A 19,132-nucleotide genomic window follows, 5' to 3' on the forward strand; every position below is an offset into this window, starting at 1 on the left:
ACAATTGTTTTGAAAATAAAAAAGAGGTTGAGAAAAAACAGGGGCTTTGAAATTTGTTGTTTGGTAATTTTGGCCGCTTCTAAAGGTAACACTGGATTTTTCAGTCTCGAAAATATGTTCCGTGGAAAGCTAGTTAAATTTCCCATAAGGTTGCCTTTGACCACATTATAGAAAGTTGCTAATTTAATATAATGATTTGCCTTCTCTTTCATTTCGCGTTCGCAAACGCATGGAAATGATGATTTGACGGGTTGCAGCCTGGATTTCGTCATGTCGATCGAATGGATTTTTTTAATATTGTACAAAAAAAAATAGCAACATTTTTAATTTGATCCATCAAGCTGAGACTCAACTGCAAAACAACAATGTTTATCAAATTTTCAACTATTTTTACAATTATTTATGTTTAAGAATATGTTCATACTTTTTTTTTCAATTAAGGAAAACTAGATTATTTCAAATATGAATGTTTCCATTTTAAATATCAAACACGTTTCTTAAATCGTCTCAGTGATTAATCTTAGTTAAGATACAACTGTTACAACCTTCCTGCTAAAATCAATTATAAAGCTTTCTGTTTGTATTAAAAAAAATGCTATAGAAGCGTTAATAACGTTGCTTCCATAGTTTTCATACGACATTTACAAATATTATTTTTGAAACTCCAAAATATTTTTCTCTAAAAGCCCAATCAATTAACTTTTATTTGCGTCCAAGAAAGATAAAATTGGTTTTTGCGAAAATCGACGAAAATGTCCGAATGGTTTTAATTTTCAAACAAAAAAATACGGGTCTAATTATCTCGGTCAAGGAACCCCCACCCCAATGTTGAGTCTAATCTGACATTTTTTTACGAATCTTGCTGTTTTCGTGGGAAATTGTTGTATTACTTATAATGTTTTCTGAGTCTTAAACTGTAAATTGAACTCAATTATTTTATAACTTAAAGTTAAATTCGTAAATAAAAATAAGTTTCATTTTATTTTAATTTTTTTAAGGGATCAAAATAGGCAAAAAAAAATCAAAGTAAAAGTATGACAAACATTTTTATCAATAAGATTTTTGAAAAATAATTAAAAATAAACATAAAACATCTTGACAAAAATATTTTTTTTTTACAAAATGCTCTATTGTCATGTAACAATCATTCAAAAAAAATTAATTATCTGTGTGATTTAAAATAGTGTCCATGAATACATTTTTCATCTCTAAGATAACGAAGGTTGGAAGTTATATAGCCTAACAAAGAATTGAATTTTAGAAAAAAAAAATGTGTATCAAGGTAAATGTCGCGACAATCTCAGCAACGCGCCAATTTTTCATGTTAAAAAAATAACTATGCAAAATAAATATACAGTCCAAACTCGATTATACGACGGCCTCAGAAAATTGTCACTTCGGATAATCGAATCACACATTTTTTGTTGTTGTATTATCTTTGATTGTTGAGGTCATAATTACTCTAAAGTGATTTATAGTTTTTAAATCCAAGATGGCGTTCAAAATGGCGCTGATGAAGCATTGAAAAAATGCCTTTTATAACTTTTAAAGCAATTATACATCCAAATTTGACTAAAATGGGGTCGAGGAATTCAAATTTGATGTTAAGAAAAAAAAAAACGATTTTTTTATGTACGTGATTCAATTATCCAAATCCATCCTGCAAACTCCTGAAAAGTGATTGTATGTAATTTAAATGAAGTTGAGTAATATGCAGAACTTTAAAATGTCGAAAGAAGCATCGAAAACACCTATTTGAAAGATGAAATGCGTAGAAAAAAAACACGTAAAAATGCACAACAAGAATCCGCAAAAACAGCGAAAAACACTTCAGAACAAAACTCTCACGATATGAGAGGATGGAGGGTGGAAAAAGGTGTTGAAATAATCGTTTCATTTATTCATAAAGTGCATCAAAGTGCGAGAGGCACAAAAGCAGAAAAGGATACCATTTCCAGGGTTGTTACGGGAGAGTCGAAAAAAAATCCGCGCCAAATCCGCGCCGACCTAAAACCCGAAACCGCGCAAAATCCACGCCATATAAAAAAATGTCGCGAGCAACATTTAAGAAATTTTATTTTTTAATGAAGAAAAACTAATTCAGAAAGTATTTGATAAAAAAAACTCGTTTTATGGTTAAAGGCTCCAAAAGAATGAAAGCAATAAATCCATTTAAAAAAAATCCTCAAGAGACGGTCAAGGCAAGGGTCATGAAAAAAAATCTTCAAAATAGAAAATACAATATTTAAAAACCTAAAAATTTAACTTCTAAAATATAACCTCAAAAATAAATCAAAATCTAAAATTATAATATGATCAAATTATAAATTTTGAAAGTCTAAATATTCAAAATCTAAGAATTTTTATGCAGTTTTTAATCCAAAATTCTTGCTAAAATTTCAATCCGAAAGAAATTTAATTTCTGATATTTAAAATAATGTCTTCTCATAATTTCAAAATCTCTTACATAAAATAGGACTTCAAAAAATGTGGAATTCAAGAATTTAAGAATTTAAGAACTAAGAATTTAAAAATAAAAAAAAATTAAGAATAAACGAATTCAAGAATTTAAGAATTTAAAAATTTAAGAATTTATTCAATTCAATTCAATTCGGTTTTATTGGTGAATAATCAAGATACAATGAGTTATTTTGAAGTGCATAACAGAGTTTTGGAGTTCCTTACAGCTGTGTGTTGCATCATAATCCATTTAGGAACAATTATTTCTTTAACTAAGGCACTAGCAAGAGTAAGAAAAACTATAAAAAACTTACAGAAATTGCAAAGGAAAGGGGATAGAGGAAGAGAAAGCTTAATACTAGATCACAGAAAATTTATCCTTTGTAGATGTGTTTGATCATCAGTTCCCCAAGGGCCAGGAATTGTTCTGCCTTGTTCCGGCAGCTCCGAAACCGCGTCATCATCTCCCCCGCGAGAGCAAAGAACTCCGGCAGGGTGAAGAGATCTTCCCCGGTGACTTCTTGCTGGGCCGTACTGCCGCTACCGGCAGCGACCACGCTGGCGAACGAACGCCCCCAACCAGGAGGGAACGCTGAGTTTTCCGCTGGAACCGTACGCTGTCCAGCTGCAGGAACGGCTGCGCTCGTACTTCGCTGAGGAGGGTGGGACGCTTTTTCTCTTTTCCTGCTCCTCGAGGTAGGCCTTGCGCGCGACGCATCCGCGGTAATTGCCGGTATGGTTGCCGTCACAGTTCGCGCACTTTACGCGCGGCTTGGTTTGTTCTGCCTTGTCCCCCAAGTCCGCCTTTCGTGGCAGTGCGCACGCCTCCGAGAGGTGTGACTCACCGCACTTCACGCAGCGGGGCTGGAGGTTGCAGTTCCGCGAGCCGTGGCCGAATTTCTGGCAACGGTGGCATTGCGCTACGTCCGTCGGGTTCTTGGTGTAAAACCGCCAGTTTACCCAAAAACCGTCCAATGTTTTAGTCCGCCGCAGGTCTTGGATCTTGACGGTGCCGCGGTCGAAGTACAACAGGTACAGTGTGTGTGTACCTGTTACCGTTGTCTTGCGCGAGAGCACTTTAATCTCCCGCGGTTTTATTCCGGCGTCGGAAAGGTGACCCTTCAGGTCGGAGATCGGACGGTCTTGATAACCCTGCAAGACAACCTTAACAGGGGCTTCTCGGGGTTGAATGTGTAGAAGTTGAAGTTGCTACGCTTCAATTCTTCAAACACCAGGTCAAAATTCTTTTTGGTCAGTGTGATCACTTGCACTGCCGACTTACCGATTTTCAGACAATATCCGAGGCCTTCCAGCAACTCGTCAACATCGTCCGCTAACGTGTCCAAAACAAAAATTGGAGGTGGTCTACGTTCCGCTGGAGAGTTGTTCTTTTTGACGTCGGCACTTTTTCCGTGCACGACCATCATCGTCGTCGTCGTCGTCGGTAGTGCTGCTACCGTCAGAGTTGTTATTTTCTTCGTCGTCGCTCAGCATCTGGAACTCGTTCCTGATGGGGATGTTGGCGGATGTTGATGTGCCACTGGTCGTGGCACCGGAAGTACCGGAACGGGTTCGCACTGGTGATCTTGGGACATATCCAGGATGTAGTAACTTTTGTCGATGCCTTCAGCGCTGACGCTCCCCTGCGCGATGGCGGCCGACACGGCGTTGGTTTGTTTACCTTTTTGCACACGGCCGGTAGACGAACTTCGCGGGTTTTTCGAGGCCGCACTCGAACTGCCACGGCCACGGCCGGCCTTTGGCATGCTGGAGAAGCAAACTCGCGGGTAACCACAATCAATTACGGCGAAAAAAATCGAAAAAACGATGGAGCACTGAGCACTAGCTGCATGCTCTCGTGCGTACACGGAGGGAGCTGAATTTAAGAATTTAAGAATTTAAGAATTTAAGAATTTAAGAATTTAAGAATTTAAGAATTTAAGAATTTAAGAATTTAAGAATTTAAGAATTTAAGAATTTAAGAATTTAAGAATTTAAGAATTTAAGAATTTAAGAATTTAAGTATTTAAGAATTTAAGAATTTAAGAATTTATTAATTTAAGAATTTAAGAATTTAAGAATTTAAGAATTTAAGAATTTAAGAATTTAAGAATTTAAGAATTTAAGAATTTAAGAATTTAAGAATTTAAGAATTTAAGAATTTAAGAATTTAAGAATTTATGAATTTAAGAATTTAAGAATTTATTAATTTAAGAATTTAAGAATTTAAGAATTTAAGAATTTAAGAATTTAAGAATTTAAGAATTTAAGAATTTATTAATTTAAGAATTTAAGAATTTAAGAATTTAAGAATTTAAGAATTTAAGAATTTAAGAATTTAAGAATTTAAGAATTTAAGAATTTAAGAATTTAAGAATTTAAGAATTTAAGAATTTAAGAATTTAAGAATTTAAGAATTTAAGAATTTAAGAATTTTAGAATTTAAGAATTTATAAGCTTAAGGATACTAAAATCATTTTAGACTTGAGATTTTTTTTTCTTCATGAATTTAAATTTTGACTTTTTAGTTTTGATTTTTTTTAAATCTTCAAATTTTCGACTACCCAAATTTTTGGTATTTTGAATTTCAGATTGCTAAAATTTTGAATTTCGAAATTTCAGATTTTTTAAATGACGATTTTAGAAATTAAAAAAAAAATATATATGTATTTTGATTTTTTTGTTATTATAAAAACTATTAAAACTATTTTTTTTTTCGAATTTTTGAATTTCTGGAGCTCTGAATTTGGAATGTTCTGATCTTTTTATTTTCACCAAGAATTAAATTCTTAAAAAAACAAATATTTCTACCGATTAAATTCTATTCCAAAATTCGAAAGTGGAGGCCAGCTTCTGTTACGTCCAATCAAGCTCATATTTGGCGCCCACCAGAACAAGCCCCAATAAAAGTTTTTGTTACACATTCTAATGTCTATATCTTCGGGAAAAGTTTGTAATATTTGATTTACAAAATTTAAATTGAATAAATCCAGTATAAAATTAAAAATAAATAAGGTTAAAAATCATTACTCAAAACGAAATTAAATATTTAGAGCCGGAGATGTTATGAAATGACAAGAAACATATAAAAAATTATTTCTACATAATCTTTATCTTCATTTTTCGACGTTTCGTACTAAGAAAATACAAACAAACATTTTCAAAATTGCCATCCGCGCGAAATCCGCGCCTGAGCAAAATTAGCCAACAAATCCGCGCCAGATCCGCGCTATCCGCGCGAAACGCGCCATCCGCGCGATCCGCGCCGTTCGTAACAACCCTGCATTTCTTAAAAAAAAAATCACACAAAAACGCCCACGCCAAGCACACACCCTCGCACTAACGCATCCAGAATGTTGAAAGATTTAATATCTCTCAAAACATGAATAATTCAACCCCAATCGTGGGCACACGTGCCAAGGTATGTGTGTGTGTGCGTGGGCGCGAAAAGCTCCCCTTGAGGAGGGCGGCGAAAGCACACAGAATGAAGCTTTTCGAATTTAATTTCGGCGCCTCTTCTCTAGAGTTTAAAGCACGTTTTTCTCGTGGTTTGTATAAGGGTGCAGCAGCAATTCTTCACTCTGTTATACCAGCGCAGCGCAGACACTTCAAACGAAAACGAACCCAAAATGCAATTACGGAGAGATAGAGTTGGAGGAGAAGACTAGCTTCAAGCTTCTGGTTTGAGGGATGAGTTGAGGAATATTTTGTTCATGGGGGAGGATTTCGGGGAAAATGGGGGACAAAGGAAAAACGGAGAGAGTAAATGAAGGAAAAACAGAATGAATTCAGGTCATTCCATGCAGAATCGCCAACATGTTGTACTGATTTCTTAACGATGGTTGAGAAATGTTGTCCTAAAAGTTAATTTGGTCCTTGATAACAATTCTTCGCCAAATAGCAATACATGGAAAACTGCCACTTAAAAATTATCTTAAATCCTGAAGAAAAGTTTCAAATGACATTGCCAAAAATCCCTGTTTTCCCCCTGATAACGCGAAATTTTTAATTCTATATTTTTCAATTTTTTTAAACTTATTGTGGGGTTCTGTATGTAAATATTAGAATATCTGTACCTCAGGAAAGAGACTTGGTGTGCCTAGCAGAATTATAGCTCAAGATAAAGAAAAATTGTTACACTCTTAAAAAAAATCAATTTATTAACTAACCTATTAAAAAACGAGAAATTCTCCACGAAAACCGGAATAGATTTTTTTCACTTGCCTGACATGTTCCAGAGGTGCACAATTCAGAATAAAATAATTATACTCTCTAAAACATCTTTTATTCTCGACAAAGTGTGACCATTTTGGACTCCTAAAACATATCAATAAATACCCTTTCTTTATATTGAAACTTTTTTCTCTAAACTGTCCTCATCATAACCTACAATTTCGCTGAAGACATCAAATCAATCGTCTTCCCGAGATACTGATTTTCGAATATTTATATGCCATTTTTGTATGGATAGCTGCCAAAATTGTATGGAGTCCCTTCTATGCCTTCTTTGATTATAGTTTCAGCCAGTTAAAAACAATAAAAAATTTATGAAAATTGTCCGATTTTATAAAGATTTCGTTCAAAAGTGAGATTCCAAATATATTTTTTTAAATATATTTGTATTTATATTTGGGGACGAAAATAAATAATTTTTGAGCTAATCTTATTTATGATTATTTTTTTAACAAAGATAGTCTTGACTTGAAGAAAAAGAGTTTTTTTTTTAAAATAATTAAATATACTCCGAAAAAACCAAAATTATACATTTATGGAAGGAAGAAATGAAAAGTTCTTTTTTTTTCGATAATCAAACGTTTTCAAGTTAGAAACATTGAAAAGTTATTCTTTATGTCCCTCGACTCTGACTTAAATCGAGGGAAAAAAATTACTCATAATTTCGATACAGGTCATGGCTTTAACTTTTCACATTTGTTTTGCTATCAATAGTTTAAAAAATATTTAAGCATAAGCGAAAAAAAAATTAAAAAAATAAAGAGCTTTTTGCAGGACAAAACATCGGCATTTTACGAAAAATCTAAATACTGTTGAACAAGTCTAAACATGCTAAATGGGTAATTCTCTACCAACTCACACGAAATCGGAAAAAGTTGCCCCGACCCCTCTTCGATTTGCGTGAAACGTTGTCCTAAGGGGTAACTTTTGTCCCTGATCACGAATCCGAGGTCCGTTTTTTGATATCTCGTGACGGAGGGCGGTACGACCCTTCCATTTTGAACATGCGAAAAAGAGGTGTTTTTCAAAATTTGCAGCCTGAAACGGTGATGAGATAGAAATTTGGTGTCAAAAGGACTATTATGTAAAATTAAACGCCCGATTTGATGGCGTACTCCGAATTCCGAAAAAACGTATTTTTCATCGAAAAAACACTAAAAAAGTTTTAAAAATCCTCCCATTTTCCGTTACTCGACTGTAAAAATTTTTGGAACATGTCATTTTAAGGGAAATTTAATGTCCTTTTCGAATCTACATTGACCTAGAAGGGTCATTTTTTCATTTAGAACAAAATTTTTCATTTTAAAATTTCGTGTTTTTTCTAACTTTGCAGGGTTATTTTTTAGAGTGTAACAATGTTCTACAAAGTTGTAGAGCGGACAATTACAAAAATTTTGATATATTGACATAAGGGGTTTGCTAATAAACATCACGAGATATTGCGATTTTACGAAAAAATTTTTTGAAAAAGTTTCTTTTTGCGTTTCTCTTTGTTTCGTCGTCCGTGTCTGTCGCGGGTGACCATGAACGGCCATGATCGATGACGACCAACTTTTTCAAAACTTTTTTTGGTAAAATCGCGATAACTCGTGATGTTTATAAGCAAACCCCTTATGTGTATGTATCAACATTTTTGTCATTGTCTGCTCTACAACTTTGTAGAACAATGTTTCACTCTTAAAAATAACCCTGCAAAGTAAGAAAAAACACGAAATTTTAAAATGAAAAATTTTGTTCTAAATGAAAAAATGACCCTTCTGGGTCAATGTAGATTCGAAAAGTACATTAAATTTCCCTTAAAATGACATGTTCCAAAAAAATTTACAGTCGAGTAACGGAAAATGGGAGGATTTTGAAAACTTTTTTAATGTTTTTTTCGATGAAAAATACGTTTTTTCGGAATTCTGAGTACGCCATCAAATCGGGCGTTTAATTTTACATAAAAGTCCCTTTGACATCAAATTTCTATCTCATTACCGTTTCAGGCTGCAAATTATTGAAAAACACCTCTTTTTTCGCATGTTCAAAAATGGAAGGGGTCGTTCTGCCCCTCCGTCACGAGATATCAAAAAACGGACCTCGGATTCGTGATCAGGGACAAAAGTTACCCCTAAGGACAAAGTTTCACGCAAATCGAAGAGGGGTCGGGGCAACTGCTGTGTGAGTTGGCGGAGAATTGCCCAAATATGATTATCAATTAAGAAAAATCCGTTTCAAGCTGTTTTCAATTATTATTTGTGTCTCTATGAAAACATTGAAGGTTTTAGAAAAAAAAAACATAATGTTGCCTCCTGATTTTTAGAGCAAATTTTACATAATTTTTTAAGATAGAAAGGCAAATAGATTTTGCACCGAAAAGTACATTTTTTCGATAAAATCCACCGTTTTCAAGTTTGAGACATTTAAAAGATAATAATTTTAAAAAATAGGTAAAACTGAGTTTATTTTTGTTTTTTAATTCGTTTAATTTTATTTTTATTTTTGGACTTTGAAAATCGGAAAAAAAATTAATTGATTCTTTTTAGTTACCCCACACAATTTTCAATGTTAAAAAATTTATTCAACCATAACATTTCAAAAGGGCGAAAGAATATGATATTTTTATTTTTCGGCTTATCTGGCATATGATTTTTTTTGCACGGATTTCTACTGATCTACTGATAGGTCAGAGAAACTTCTCACCCTCAAAACGTTTAAAAAAATATTGAAAACGTAGTTTCGTAATCAAGGACCAAACCTAAAAAAATACAGGGCAACATTTCACGATCGTTCGAAGGGTGGACCAGTCAACATTTGGGTAGATTTGTGGCGGAATGACCCGTTTGAGTTTTCTTTGGTGGGTGGTTTGTACGTTTGTTTGGTTTTGATTTTTTTTTTCGTTCTGTCTGAAGGAATTACCTAGGATAGATGCGCGAGCCGTAGTGATTCGAAGACGGCGACAAGCTGGCCTCTTTCCTGGGGGCCATGTTCGTGGGCGGTGGTGGTAGGATCGAATCGGGTGACGGATCCGCCGTTGCCGCCGTCGGTGATTGGGGCTTCACGCTGAGCGGAAAGTTATTGTACGAGGATCGGTGCTTGAGCCACTCCAGGTTGGCGGAGGACGATTTGCCGATCGGGTAGTTCCGAATGATGTTGTAAAAGTTGCTGTCCGACTGGCGGAACGGTGCCGCCGAGTGGCGGAAGTCTTCGCCGGGGGAACTTTTGCGGAAGTTTCGCTCGAAGGGTGTTCGGAGGAGCAGGTTTGCCGAGTCGACGGTGTCTTCGGCGAGTTTGCGGGAGAGTCGCAGCTCGACGGGGGATTGGTCGTTTTCGTCTGGGCTGTTGCTGGAGGTGGAGAACCGCTTCCGGCCAATGTTGGGCGTGAGGAATGGGTTGTGATCGACGCGATCGGTAGCACTGAGCGATGGAATGGAGTTCATCTTGGTGAGCGGCGAGGGAGACTCGTCCTCGATGCCGATGTAGCGCGTGTACCCGATGCCGGCCTTTTTGCGGTAGATGCCGCTGTGGAACGAGTTTCGCATGTGGAACGGCTGGAAGCGGTTCGCCATGTCGATACCGTTTCGCTGGAAGGCACTCTTGCGCTCTTCAATGGGGGTGGACACTTGGACGTTTTCTTTCGAGACCTGCTTTCTCCGCTGTACCAGCACGTCTTCACTGTCATCGTTCAGGTCCGTCAACGATTTCATCTTGGCGAAGCTAAACCTTCGCACTTCAAAGTCCTTCTTCAGTTTGAGCAGGTCGATCGGGGTAGCTCCAAATTCCCGTTCGTACGCGGACAGATTCCCCAACGATTTCATCCGGCTAAGGTTCATCTGGCCACCACAGGGCGTCCCCGCCGCAGCAGCCATCCTTTCGTCCACTCCGCTGTCGGTTTGGTCGTCCGGGAAGAACATGTTGCTCTTCTTAACGGACAGGTTGTTCATACTCTTCATCTTCATCATCCGCGACATGGGCACGTCCGACGACGGCGTCCCGTACTCGTCCATCCCGGAATCAGTCCGGTCCTCGCTGCTGTCCGACATGACCGTAACGTCCGGCGTCACAAATATCTCGTCGCCCGAGTCCGACTGCGGGCTCTGCGGAATTCGCAGCTTCGCCAGCAGCCGCTGCGTGGTCATGACCTTGTTGGGCGTTCCGTTGGCACTGTTGTTGCCACTGGTGCTGCCGCTGCTGCTACTGTTGCTGTTCCCGAGGACGGCCGGGACCACACTGGCGGTGATGAATTTCTTATTAACATTAACAAAACGATTACCATTCACTACAGAGGAGGAGTTGCTGCCGTTCTTCTGGGGCTCTGGCCCCTTGACACCTGTCTGTTGCAAGGACGTACGCAACCTTTTGGGGGAGGAGGCGGGAAAGAAAAATTATAAGAAAAAAAAAGTAGCAAAAAAGTGAAACTGTAAACCTAAAATCAAAACCCAAAAAGGCGGGGGCGGAAAGCACGGCAAATAAGCGGAATAATTTGGCGGGAGTTAATCCGAGGAACGGGTGTGGCGGGGCAATCGTGCTAAAACGCTATCGCTGGGAATTAAAACAAGAAAACCCAGACGGAGTTATGACGCTCGTGAAGAAATTTAATCTGTTCTTTATGAGCATTCTACACCGCTTCACGCGGCTTACTGACAGTAGCGGTACTTGGTACTCTGTGGAATGAATTTCATCGTTAATCAACTCGGTTGTCTGCGAGTAAAGTTATTAAAGGGGACTTCCCCTTGACTATTGACGATAGCGAGTTTGCAGTTGGGCAAATATGATAGATAACAGAATTTAACCCTTAAAAATTATAACACAAAAGTAAACATGAACCCACAGGGACAAACACTGCTACCGGAGGAATCAATGCGACGATTCATAAAATAGTTCGGACTAGTCGATATTAAGTATCGATTTATATGGATAGTATAGCTTTTCCGAAAGGCAACAGTGAATGGCGGTTCGAAAGTTCCCTTTGACTTTGATAAACCGAAGGGATCGCCATATTTATTTTATTTTATATTGCTTCAACAACTCTGCGCATAGAACCATTCAATTCTAGTACAGCATTTACCAAGATAGTATAGTCATGGGAGAGTATAAAATAATTTTAAATCTCCAGTATTGCGGGATTATCAACTGACTGAAAAAAAATCACAGCGAAATACATTTAATTTCAAATATCTAGATATGATTTGAGGTAGAGTCACAGTAAAGCAATTCCAGCTCAAATCAGGATTTTTTCTGGTACTTTTAAACCCGATTTCAATGAAACTTTGTAGACATGTTATCCTAGGCCTATATAAGCCATTTTTGTGTATATGGAGCCAATAGTACTCGAAAATAACATTTGAGAAGGGCGTAAGGTATTTAAATATTTATGTAATTTGTAATTTAAAAATTACTGTATCTCGAAGCCGTTGCGTCGTATCAAAAAGTGGTTGAAGACAAACTTGTAGGAAGTTGGACGGGCTTTCTGAAAAAAAAAATACACTGAAACAAAAATACACGTCACATCTATGAGATTTTTTGATTTTCAAGTCTAAAACTTAAATGTAGAGGTGATGTCACGATTTTTTTTGGTCAAAATTTTTGAGGAAATGGCCTAAAATATAACCAAAGCGTTGACGAAAAATGCAGGATGGTATGTCTCTTCTAAAAAAATACATTTCAATTGGATGTAAGGGACCATCCATAAACCACGTGGACACTTTTTTGGGAATCTGTTACCCCCCCCCCCCCCTTCGTGGACAATCGTCCATACAAAAAAAATCTTTTTTGTATGGATCGTGGACAATCGCTATACCTCCCCCCCCCCTAAAGTGTCCACGTGGTTTATGGATGGTCCCTAAGGGCTTACAGATATAAGCTAAATTACATTGCTTATAACTGAAAATAGAATATTTTGTTCAGTGTGGTAGAAACCAGGATAGGAAATTTGATTACATAAATATAAAAACGATATAAATCAAAAAGCTGTCAAAGGCAAACTTATGGGAAATTGGACGAGCTTTCCGGTAAAAATATTTACGAGACTGAAAAACCAAGTCTGTCATATGGAAATTGACAAAAACCACAAAAAACCCGTTTTTTCAACATTTTCATTTTTACCGCTGTATCTTCCCAAGGATTGGACATGAACAATGGTCAATATGGAGACTTTTATGTAAAATTGTCTGGAGAATCGATTCCCACTACAGGTTTACAAAAATTTTGACGTTTAGACCACTTTTCAAAAAATCAATTTTAGTAAATGATTTTTGTATTTTTTTAGAAGAGACATACCATCCTGCATTTTTCGTCAGTGCTTTAGTTATATTTTAGGCTATTCCCTGAATCCCCTAATTTTGACCGAAAAAAAATCGTGACATCACCTTTAAATTTAAGTTTTAGACTTGAAAATCAAAAAGTCTTATAGATGTGACGTGTATTTTTGTTTCAGTGTATTTTTTTCAGAAAGCCCGTCTAATTTCCTACAAGTTTGTCTTCGACCACTTTTTGATACGACGCAACGGCTTCGAGAGTAATTTTTAAATTACAAATTACATAAATATTTGAATACCTTACGCCTTTCTCAAATATTATTTTCGAGTACTATTGGCTCCATATACACAAAAATGGCTTATATAAGCCTAGGATAACATGTCTACAAAGTTTCATTGAATTCGGAGAGGGTCGGGTACAAAAGTACCAGAAAAAATCCTGATTTGAGCTGGAATTGCTCAGTAAAAAAATAATGGTAATATTACATCTGGGAATGAGTACATCTTTTATGTCAGAGAAAAACTGTAATTTTACCTCTAAAAATGTGTAAATCTACAATTTTTTCGTTGTAATGCCACTTTTTTAATTTTAATTGAGGTAATATTACATCATAAAAGAAGTAATATTAAACCTTCGAATTGTACACCTTCCAAATTTACACAATTTTTTTCCGTGTGGTCTTGATCAAAAGTACAAACTATAGAATAAACCTTTTTATAATAATTGAATCATGAACTCAAATGGCAATAATTCCTCTGTCTATATGCGAAGTTCTTAGTCTTTTACGATTATACGAGACCAACTTTGCGACATACAAACGTAGCCACAATTTCGTTAGTGAGCAACTCTCTACGAAATCGGCCGATTTCGACCATTTTTATTTTTTGTATTTTTTGATTTGACTCAAACTTTGTGGGGGCCTTCCCTATGACCAAATATGCTATTTTGTGTTATTGGTTCACCCATACAAGTCTCCATACAATTTTGGCAGCTGTCCATACAAAAATGGTATGTAAATGTGAAGTGAATTTTCTGATCAATTTGGTGTCTTGGGCAAAGTTGTAGGTATTGTTGAGGACTATTGAGAAAAAAATAGGTACACGGAAAAAAATTGAGGATTTTTTTTATCAACTTTTTTTTCACTAAAACTCAATTTCCCAAAATACGTATTTTTTGATTTTCGAGATTTTTTGATATGTTTTAGGGGACATATACCTTCACACTTAGGAGACCCGGGAGGCGGAGTCTTGTCGCAAAAAAAAAGAACGATACACGCCTGTGGATCCGTTGACGAAACCGCAAGGTTTAAGAGGGCCACATTATAAGGTGTTACGTCGATTCCGTTTTAGGGGATAAAAATCCGCAACTTTTGAGCCATAGAGAAACATGGTCAAAAAATCTGTCGCCGAGTTATGAATTTTTGAAAAAATAGTGATTTTTGGAAAAAATTGAAGTTTCATGCAAAAACAAGTTTGACATTATTTTTAATGCAAAATTGAATTTACAATCGAAAAGTACTTTACATATTTTTTGATAAAGGGCTCCGTTTTCTAGATATAGCCACCGGAAGTTACAGCTGTTTGAATATTTACATACCATTTTTGTATGGACAGCTGCCAAAATTGTATGGAGACTTGTATGGGTGAACCAATGACACAAAATAGCATATTTGGGTATAGGGAAGGCCCCCACAAAGTTTGAGCCAAATCAAAAAATACAAATAAAATCCATTTCCGGTTTTGGTAGAGAATTGCTCTAGTATATTAAATGTGGTGATTAGTCAGCTTCTGAGTGGCCTTTTGGACGGACAGTCCACCGCAAGGGACCTGAACCGGGTCGACTTTTGTTATTTTTCCATTAACATTTTGATGGCTTTTGGTTCCGAGAAAATCACTTTGATTTTTTGCGGGGTTTCCCGTGATGACGAGCCCGTAATGAGTTTCATCACATGGATTTGACAGTGGAAAATTTAAAGTTTAATTGCATAAAAGGGATTAAAATGTTACTTAAAAAAAATAAAATCTTTCCCTTCAATTGTCCATTTCACCTCGAATTCAAAGTCAACCGAGCAACTTTCTTTAATAAATTCATACTCGAAAGCATCGGATGTTGGCAAATTATCATATCAGCGCGCACCGGAGAATGTTATCACATGCTCTCCTCCAAAAACGAAACCCACTTTCGCCTGTGTGGAAAGGTTCACGATAAAACTTTTGTTCTGGTACGACCCGCAGCAGCCAACAGCTGGCAATAAAGCACCGACCGCCGCACCATATCGCGTACGGTTGTCACGAGGCGGTATTTCGTGACCAGCAGCGGCGTCGCGCGTCGAGCGAGAAATTTGAAATTCATGTTTATGGCACAATTTATGGATCCAGCTGCCGTCGCCGAATTGGGACGACGCTGCGCGATGCTAAGAAGTTCTCTAAGGTAACGGAGTGAGATTTCGGGGCAGAATAGGAATCGGACTTGAAAATTAAGTTGAAAATACGACCGGTTACCCTGATATATATTTGTGAATCAAATTATTCGAAGGAGATGAGCGAATTAGCACGTCAGGCAAATAAAATTTCCACTTGGTTTCCATATTATATTGCGCTATCAGAAACCAGCGCAGATTCACATTAAAAGTCGAGACGGGATCATTCAATCTGAAGCCTGGAACAAACGTGTTTCGATGAAAATTTGGAAAACATTAATTTTAATATGCTTTGTTGTCGGGTACCCCTTTCTTAATAATTTTAACGACTTCTACTACTATAGAAAAAGAAGCCATTTTGCTCCATTGGATCGTGCATACAAGTTTGTATACAAATTTGATAGCTGCTCATACCAAAATGATATCTAAATACAGTAGTTGTTCGGTAACTGGGCTGAGAACGTAGCCCAGTCACCGAATGTTGCTCGTTAGCTGGGCTGAACGGAAAATAACGAGGGGACCTCCGATGCATAATATTTTCCAGATGAAATATAAAAATAAAAGTTACTCTAATTTATTTACAATGCTTTCTTTTAATATTTCTTTAATTGTAACTTGAAATTAAACAAATGTTTGAAAAACGTTTTTTTATTTATTGAATATGATTTTTGCATCCATTAACCCCTCGGTCATTTTGGTTTGTTTTGGTTTTTTGACGTTTGTCTGCTTTTTAACTGGGCTACGGCCCAGTTATCGAGCGCCCAGTTAAAAAGCAGCCCAGTTAAACAACGCCCACTTACCGAACAACTACTGTATAGGAAAATGTTTGTCTTAAAACGGAATTCATGAAAAAGTTGTTTTTATATTTTAAAAACAACTCGGGAAAGTAGTTACAATTTGAAAAAATAAAAACCAACACCATGATAAAAAAAGTCCAACAGGTTTCAACATCAGGGTGCATTGCTGCAAATTCAAATTCCAAATTAAATTTTAATCGTCATCAAATCGAGGCCAAATTGCAGCATCATAAGTCAAGGGGGTAAGTACAGTATGTTAAAACAGTATTTACACCACAAATTGCAAGTATGCAAAATTAAGTTTAGATAATAGTATTTGTTATATAACTTTTTATAGAAAACATCTTTTCCTGAGCTTTTTGTAGCAAAATGTTCGGCATGAGTTTCTGAACAAAACGTAGTACTAGGTTTCTGTCAAACTTTAATTTGTTACATGTTTCATCACAAAATGTGCGTAGTGCCAAAGGGGTGTAAATACTTTTTTTACATACTGGTTTTACTAATCATCAGAACAACAAAAAGTGGTAAACTTTAAGCGATTTAGCGAAATAACTCGAATCGATATTCGTAATAATCAAAAATGTCTAACCATAATAATTTTTTTCTGGGAATTGTGCGGAATAGAATCTTTTCGTACTTATTTGAATCTTTTGCCAAAAATATTATTGTCGCATTATAACACAATTTAATTTTTAAATAAATTGAATAACACAAAAAATTAAGATCATTCATTCGACAGTAATTTTTTTTAATTTAAAATTTGATTAAAAATCACTCTAAATTTAAAAACGGCAAACAATAAATAAATTAAGGCAAGCATAGTTTCAAAATTTTGCCGGAAAATCACAAGTGGTTCAATGAATTTATCATATGTTTTTTTTGACTTAACATTTTTAGAACTATTGAGTATAAGAAAAATGGAATATGAAATTGAACCAAAGTTAAATGTAATTATTCGAGCAAAAAATTGAAAAAAAATGTATTTGGTGATAAAAATATAATTAATTTAAACTTCATAGTAGTTCGTGTATTCTAACCTTTGAAACCAGAAAAAAATCAGAATATTTAGTTCTTGTACCAAGATATTATTTAAAAATTAAAAAAAAAGATTACAATTTGTTTGGTTATCACTTCAATTTTTTTATGTTAGCTAAACATATTTGAAGTAAGAAAAATATTTAGAATAACTTTAGAAAAACAATCATGAATTTTAAAAGTTTTAATTTTATGGTCGTTTTTCTCTCTCACAGCTTGCTCAATAAAGATAACGCTGGAACATTCATCTATTGAATTGCGTCTAGCCAGGTTATATATAATAAAAAAAGAAAACAATTTGGTTTAACATAGAGCGTCCAATTTCCTGTCCCGGGAATTTCCGGGATTTCCCGAAAAAAATAATTTCCCGTTTCCCGGGAAATTTCAAAATTTCCCGGGTATTCCCGAAATTCAAGAGAAAATATACATTTTCTTAACTTTTTCGTACATTTTTTAACTTACAAAAAATAATGAAAGAACTAAATTTAACTTTATTAAATTCAATTTTATTTCATCAAAAATTCCTGTTCTATCATTTGAAAATTAAGTAACTCTTCCCGCCAAGATCAAAATTGATTTTTTTTTACGTTTTGTTTACCATGCCCAAATTGGGAGAAAATTGAATTGGTATCATTAAATGTCTCTAAGAGGATTTCTGCTAGAAGAATTAGGTTAATTTGTTTAAAAGTGTTCGAGAAATTACAGTCATAAGTTGAAAATTTGTAGAGCACTAGAGCTACCAAGGGCGCGAGATTTTATTTAGATAAAAAATCTGAAACTACTAAACAACTTTTTTTTCTATAAAAATTCTTTTAACTGCAATCTTTTATAAGGCCGAAACTTAAAAAAAAAATCATTAAAAAAAACTATTTCGTATTCTATAAAAGTGCCCAAAAAATGCAAACATGTTTCAAATACTCGATTCAAACATTTGAAAACTTTGAGTTGTGATTACATAAAATTTGTATTTCAAGTGAATATCAGGTTCAATGCTTATCTATTTATTCATGAGATTTAATGAGTAAGATTTGTTCTGGGTAAAATATTTGCCATGAAAAACGTATTTTTCATTTCAGCTAAATTATCAATTTTATTCTTTATCATATTCTCTCAAACTGGTCACAGAAATGTATTCAAAAGCAATTTTATCGTTTTGTAGCATGGATTCATTTTACTCACTATCCAAACAGTGTGATTAAAAAAAATATACCTAGGGGAACAGCATCTAATTCCAGAGTGCCTCTAATGTTGGCAGGTCAGAACTTTGACATTCAATTAAAGCTAATTAAAAGCGTTTTCAATTAAAATCAAGTGATAAATAGCTCCATGAGAAGTGAGCAAGCAAGTTTCTATCAAAAGTTATGGAAAATTAGTTGTTTAAATAGTGAAAATCAGCAAAATGGATGGAGTTAGGAGCGAGCGTCTAACCTGCCAAACATACGAGAATTTCCCCTAGCTGCTTCTTATCAAAACAAAATACTAATCATTATTTTTTGATATTGTGAACGAATTGAGACAGCTTATATATTTAGAAAATTTATATATTTTCTTGGAATCTATGACATTTCCCCGAAACCCACATTCCCGAAGAGACATTTCCCCGAATTCCACATCTCCGAAAAGACACTTCCCCGAAATGTCATTTACCCGAAAATCATTTCCCCGAACAATCCATTTCCCCGAACGGCCACATCCCCGAATGGCGACTTCCCCTAAAAACCATTTTCCCGAATGGCTACTTCCCCTTATTTTCCACATCCCTGAAAATCATTTTCCCGAATGACCATATCCCCGAACGGCCATTTCCCCGAACGCCACTTTCCCGAACCCGGTCCGGCGGGTATGGCCGTTGCCCAGAACCGCGCGCGGTCCTGGGCAACGGCCATACCCGCCTGACCGGGTTCGGGGAAGTAGCGATCAAGGAAGTATCATGTCCACACTTGAACGTTCA

The 19,132-nt window shown here is 35.9% G+C and overlaps 1 protein-coding gene across 7 annotated transcripts in view; it reads right to left on the minus strand.

The window, feature by feature from the left end:
* LOC6032942 overlaps positions 1–19,132 on the minus strand; it is a 151,814-nt gene that overhangs the window by 16,790 nt on the left and 115,892 nt on the right. For 6 of the 7 annotated variants that reach the window (XM_038257542.1, XM_038257541.1, XM_038257539.1 and 3 more), the window contains one exon: positions 9,592–11,028. In XM_038257542.1, coding sequence (XP_038113470.1) covers positions 9,592–11,028 — 1,437 coding nt within the window. The remainder of the gene's footprint in view (positions 1–9,591; positions 11,029–19,132) is intronic. The other variant, XM_038257543.1, reaches the window with a different exon arrangement.

The sequence above is a fragment of the Culex quinquefasciatus genome, chromosome 2, assembly GCF_015732765.1.
Source record: "Culex quinquefasciatus strain JHB chromosome 2, VPISU_Cqui_1.0_pri_paternal, whole genome shotgun sequence".
NCBI classification, from domain to species: Eukaryota; Metazoa; Arthropoda; class Insecta; order Diptera; family Culicidae; genus Culex; species Culex quinquefasciatus.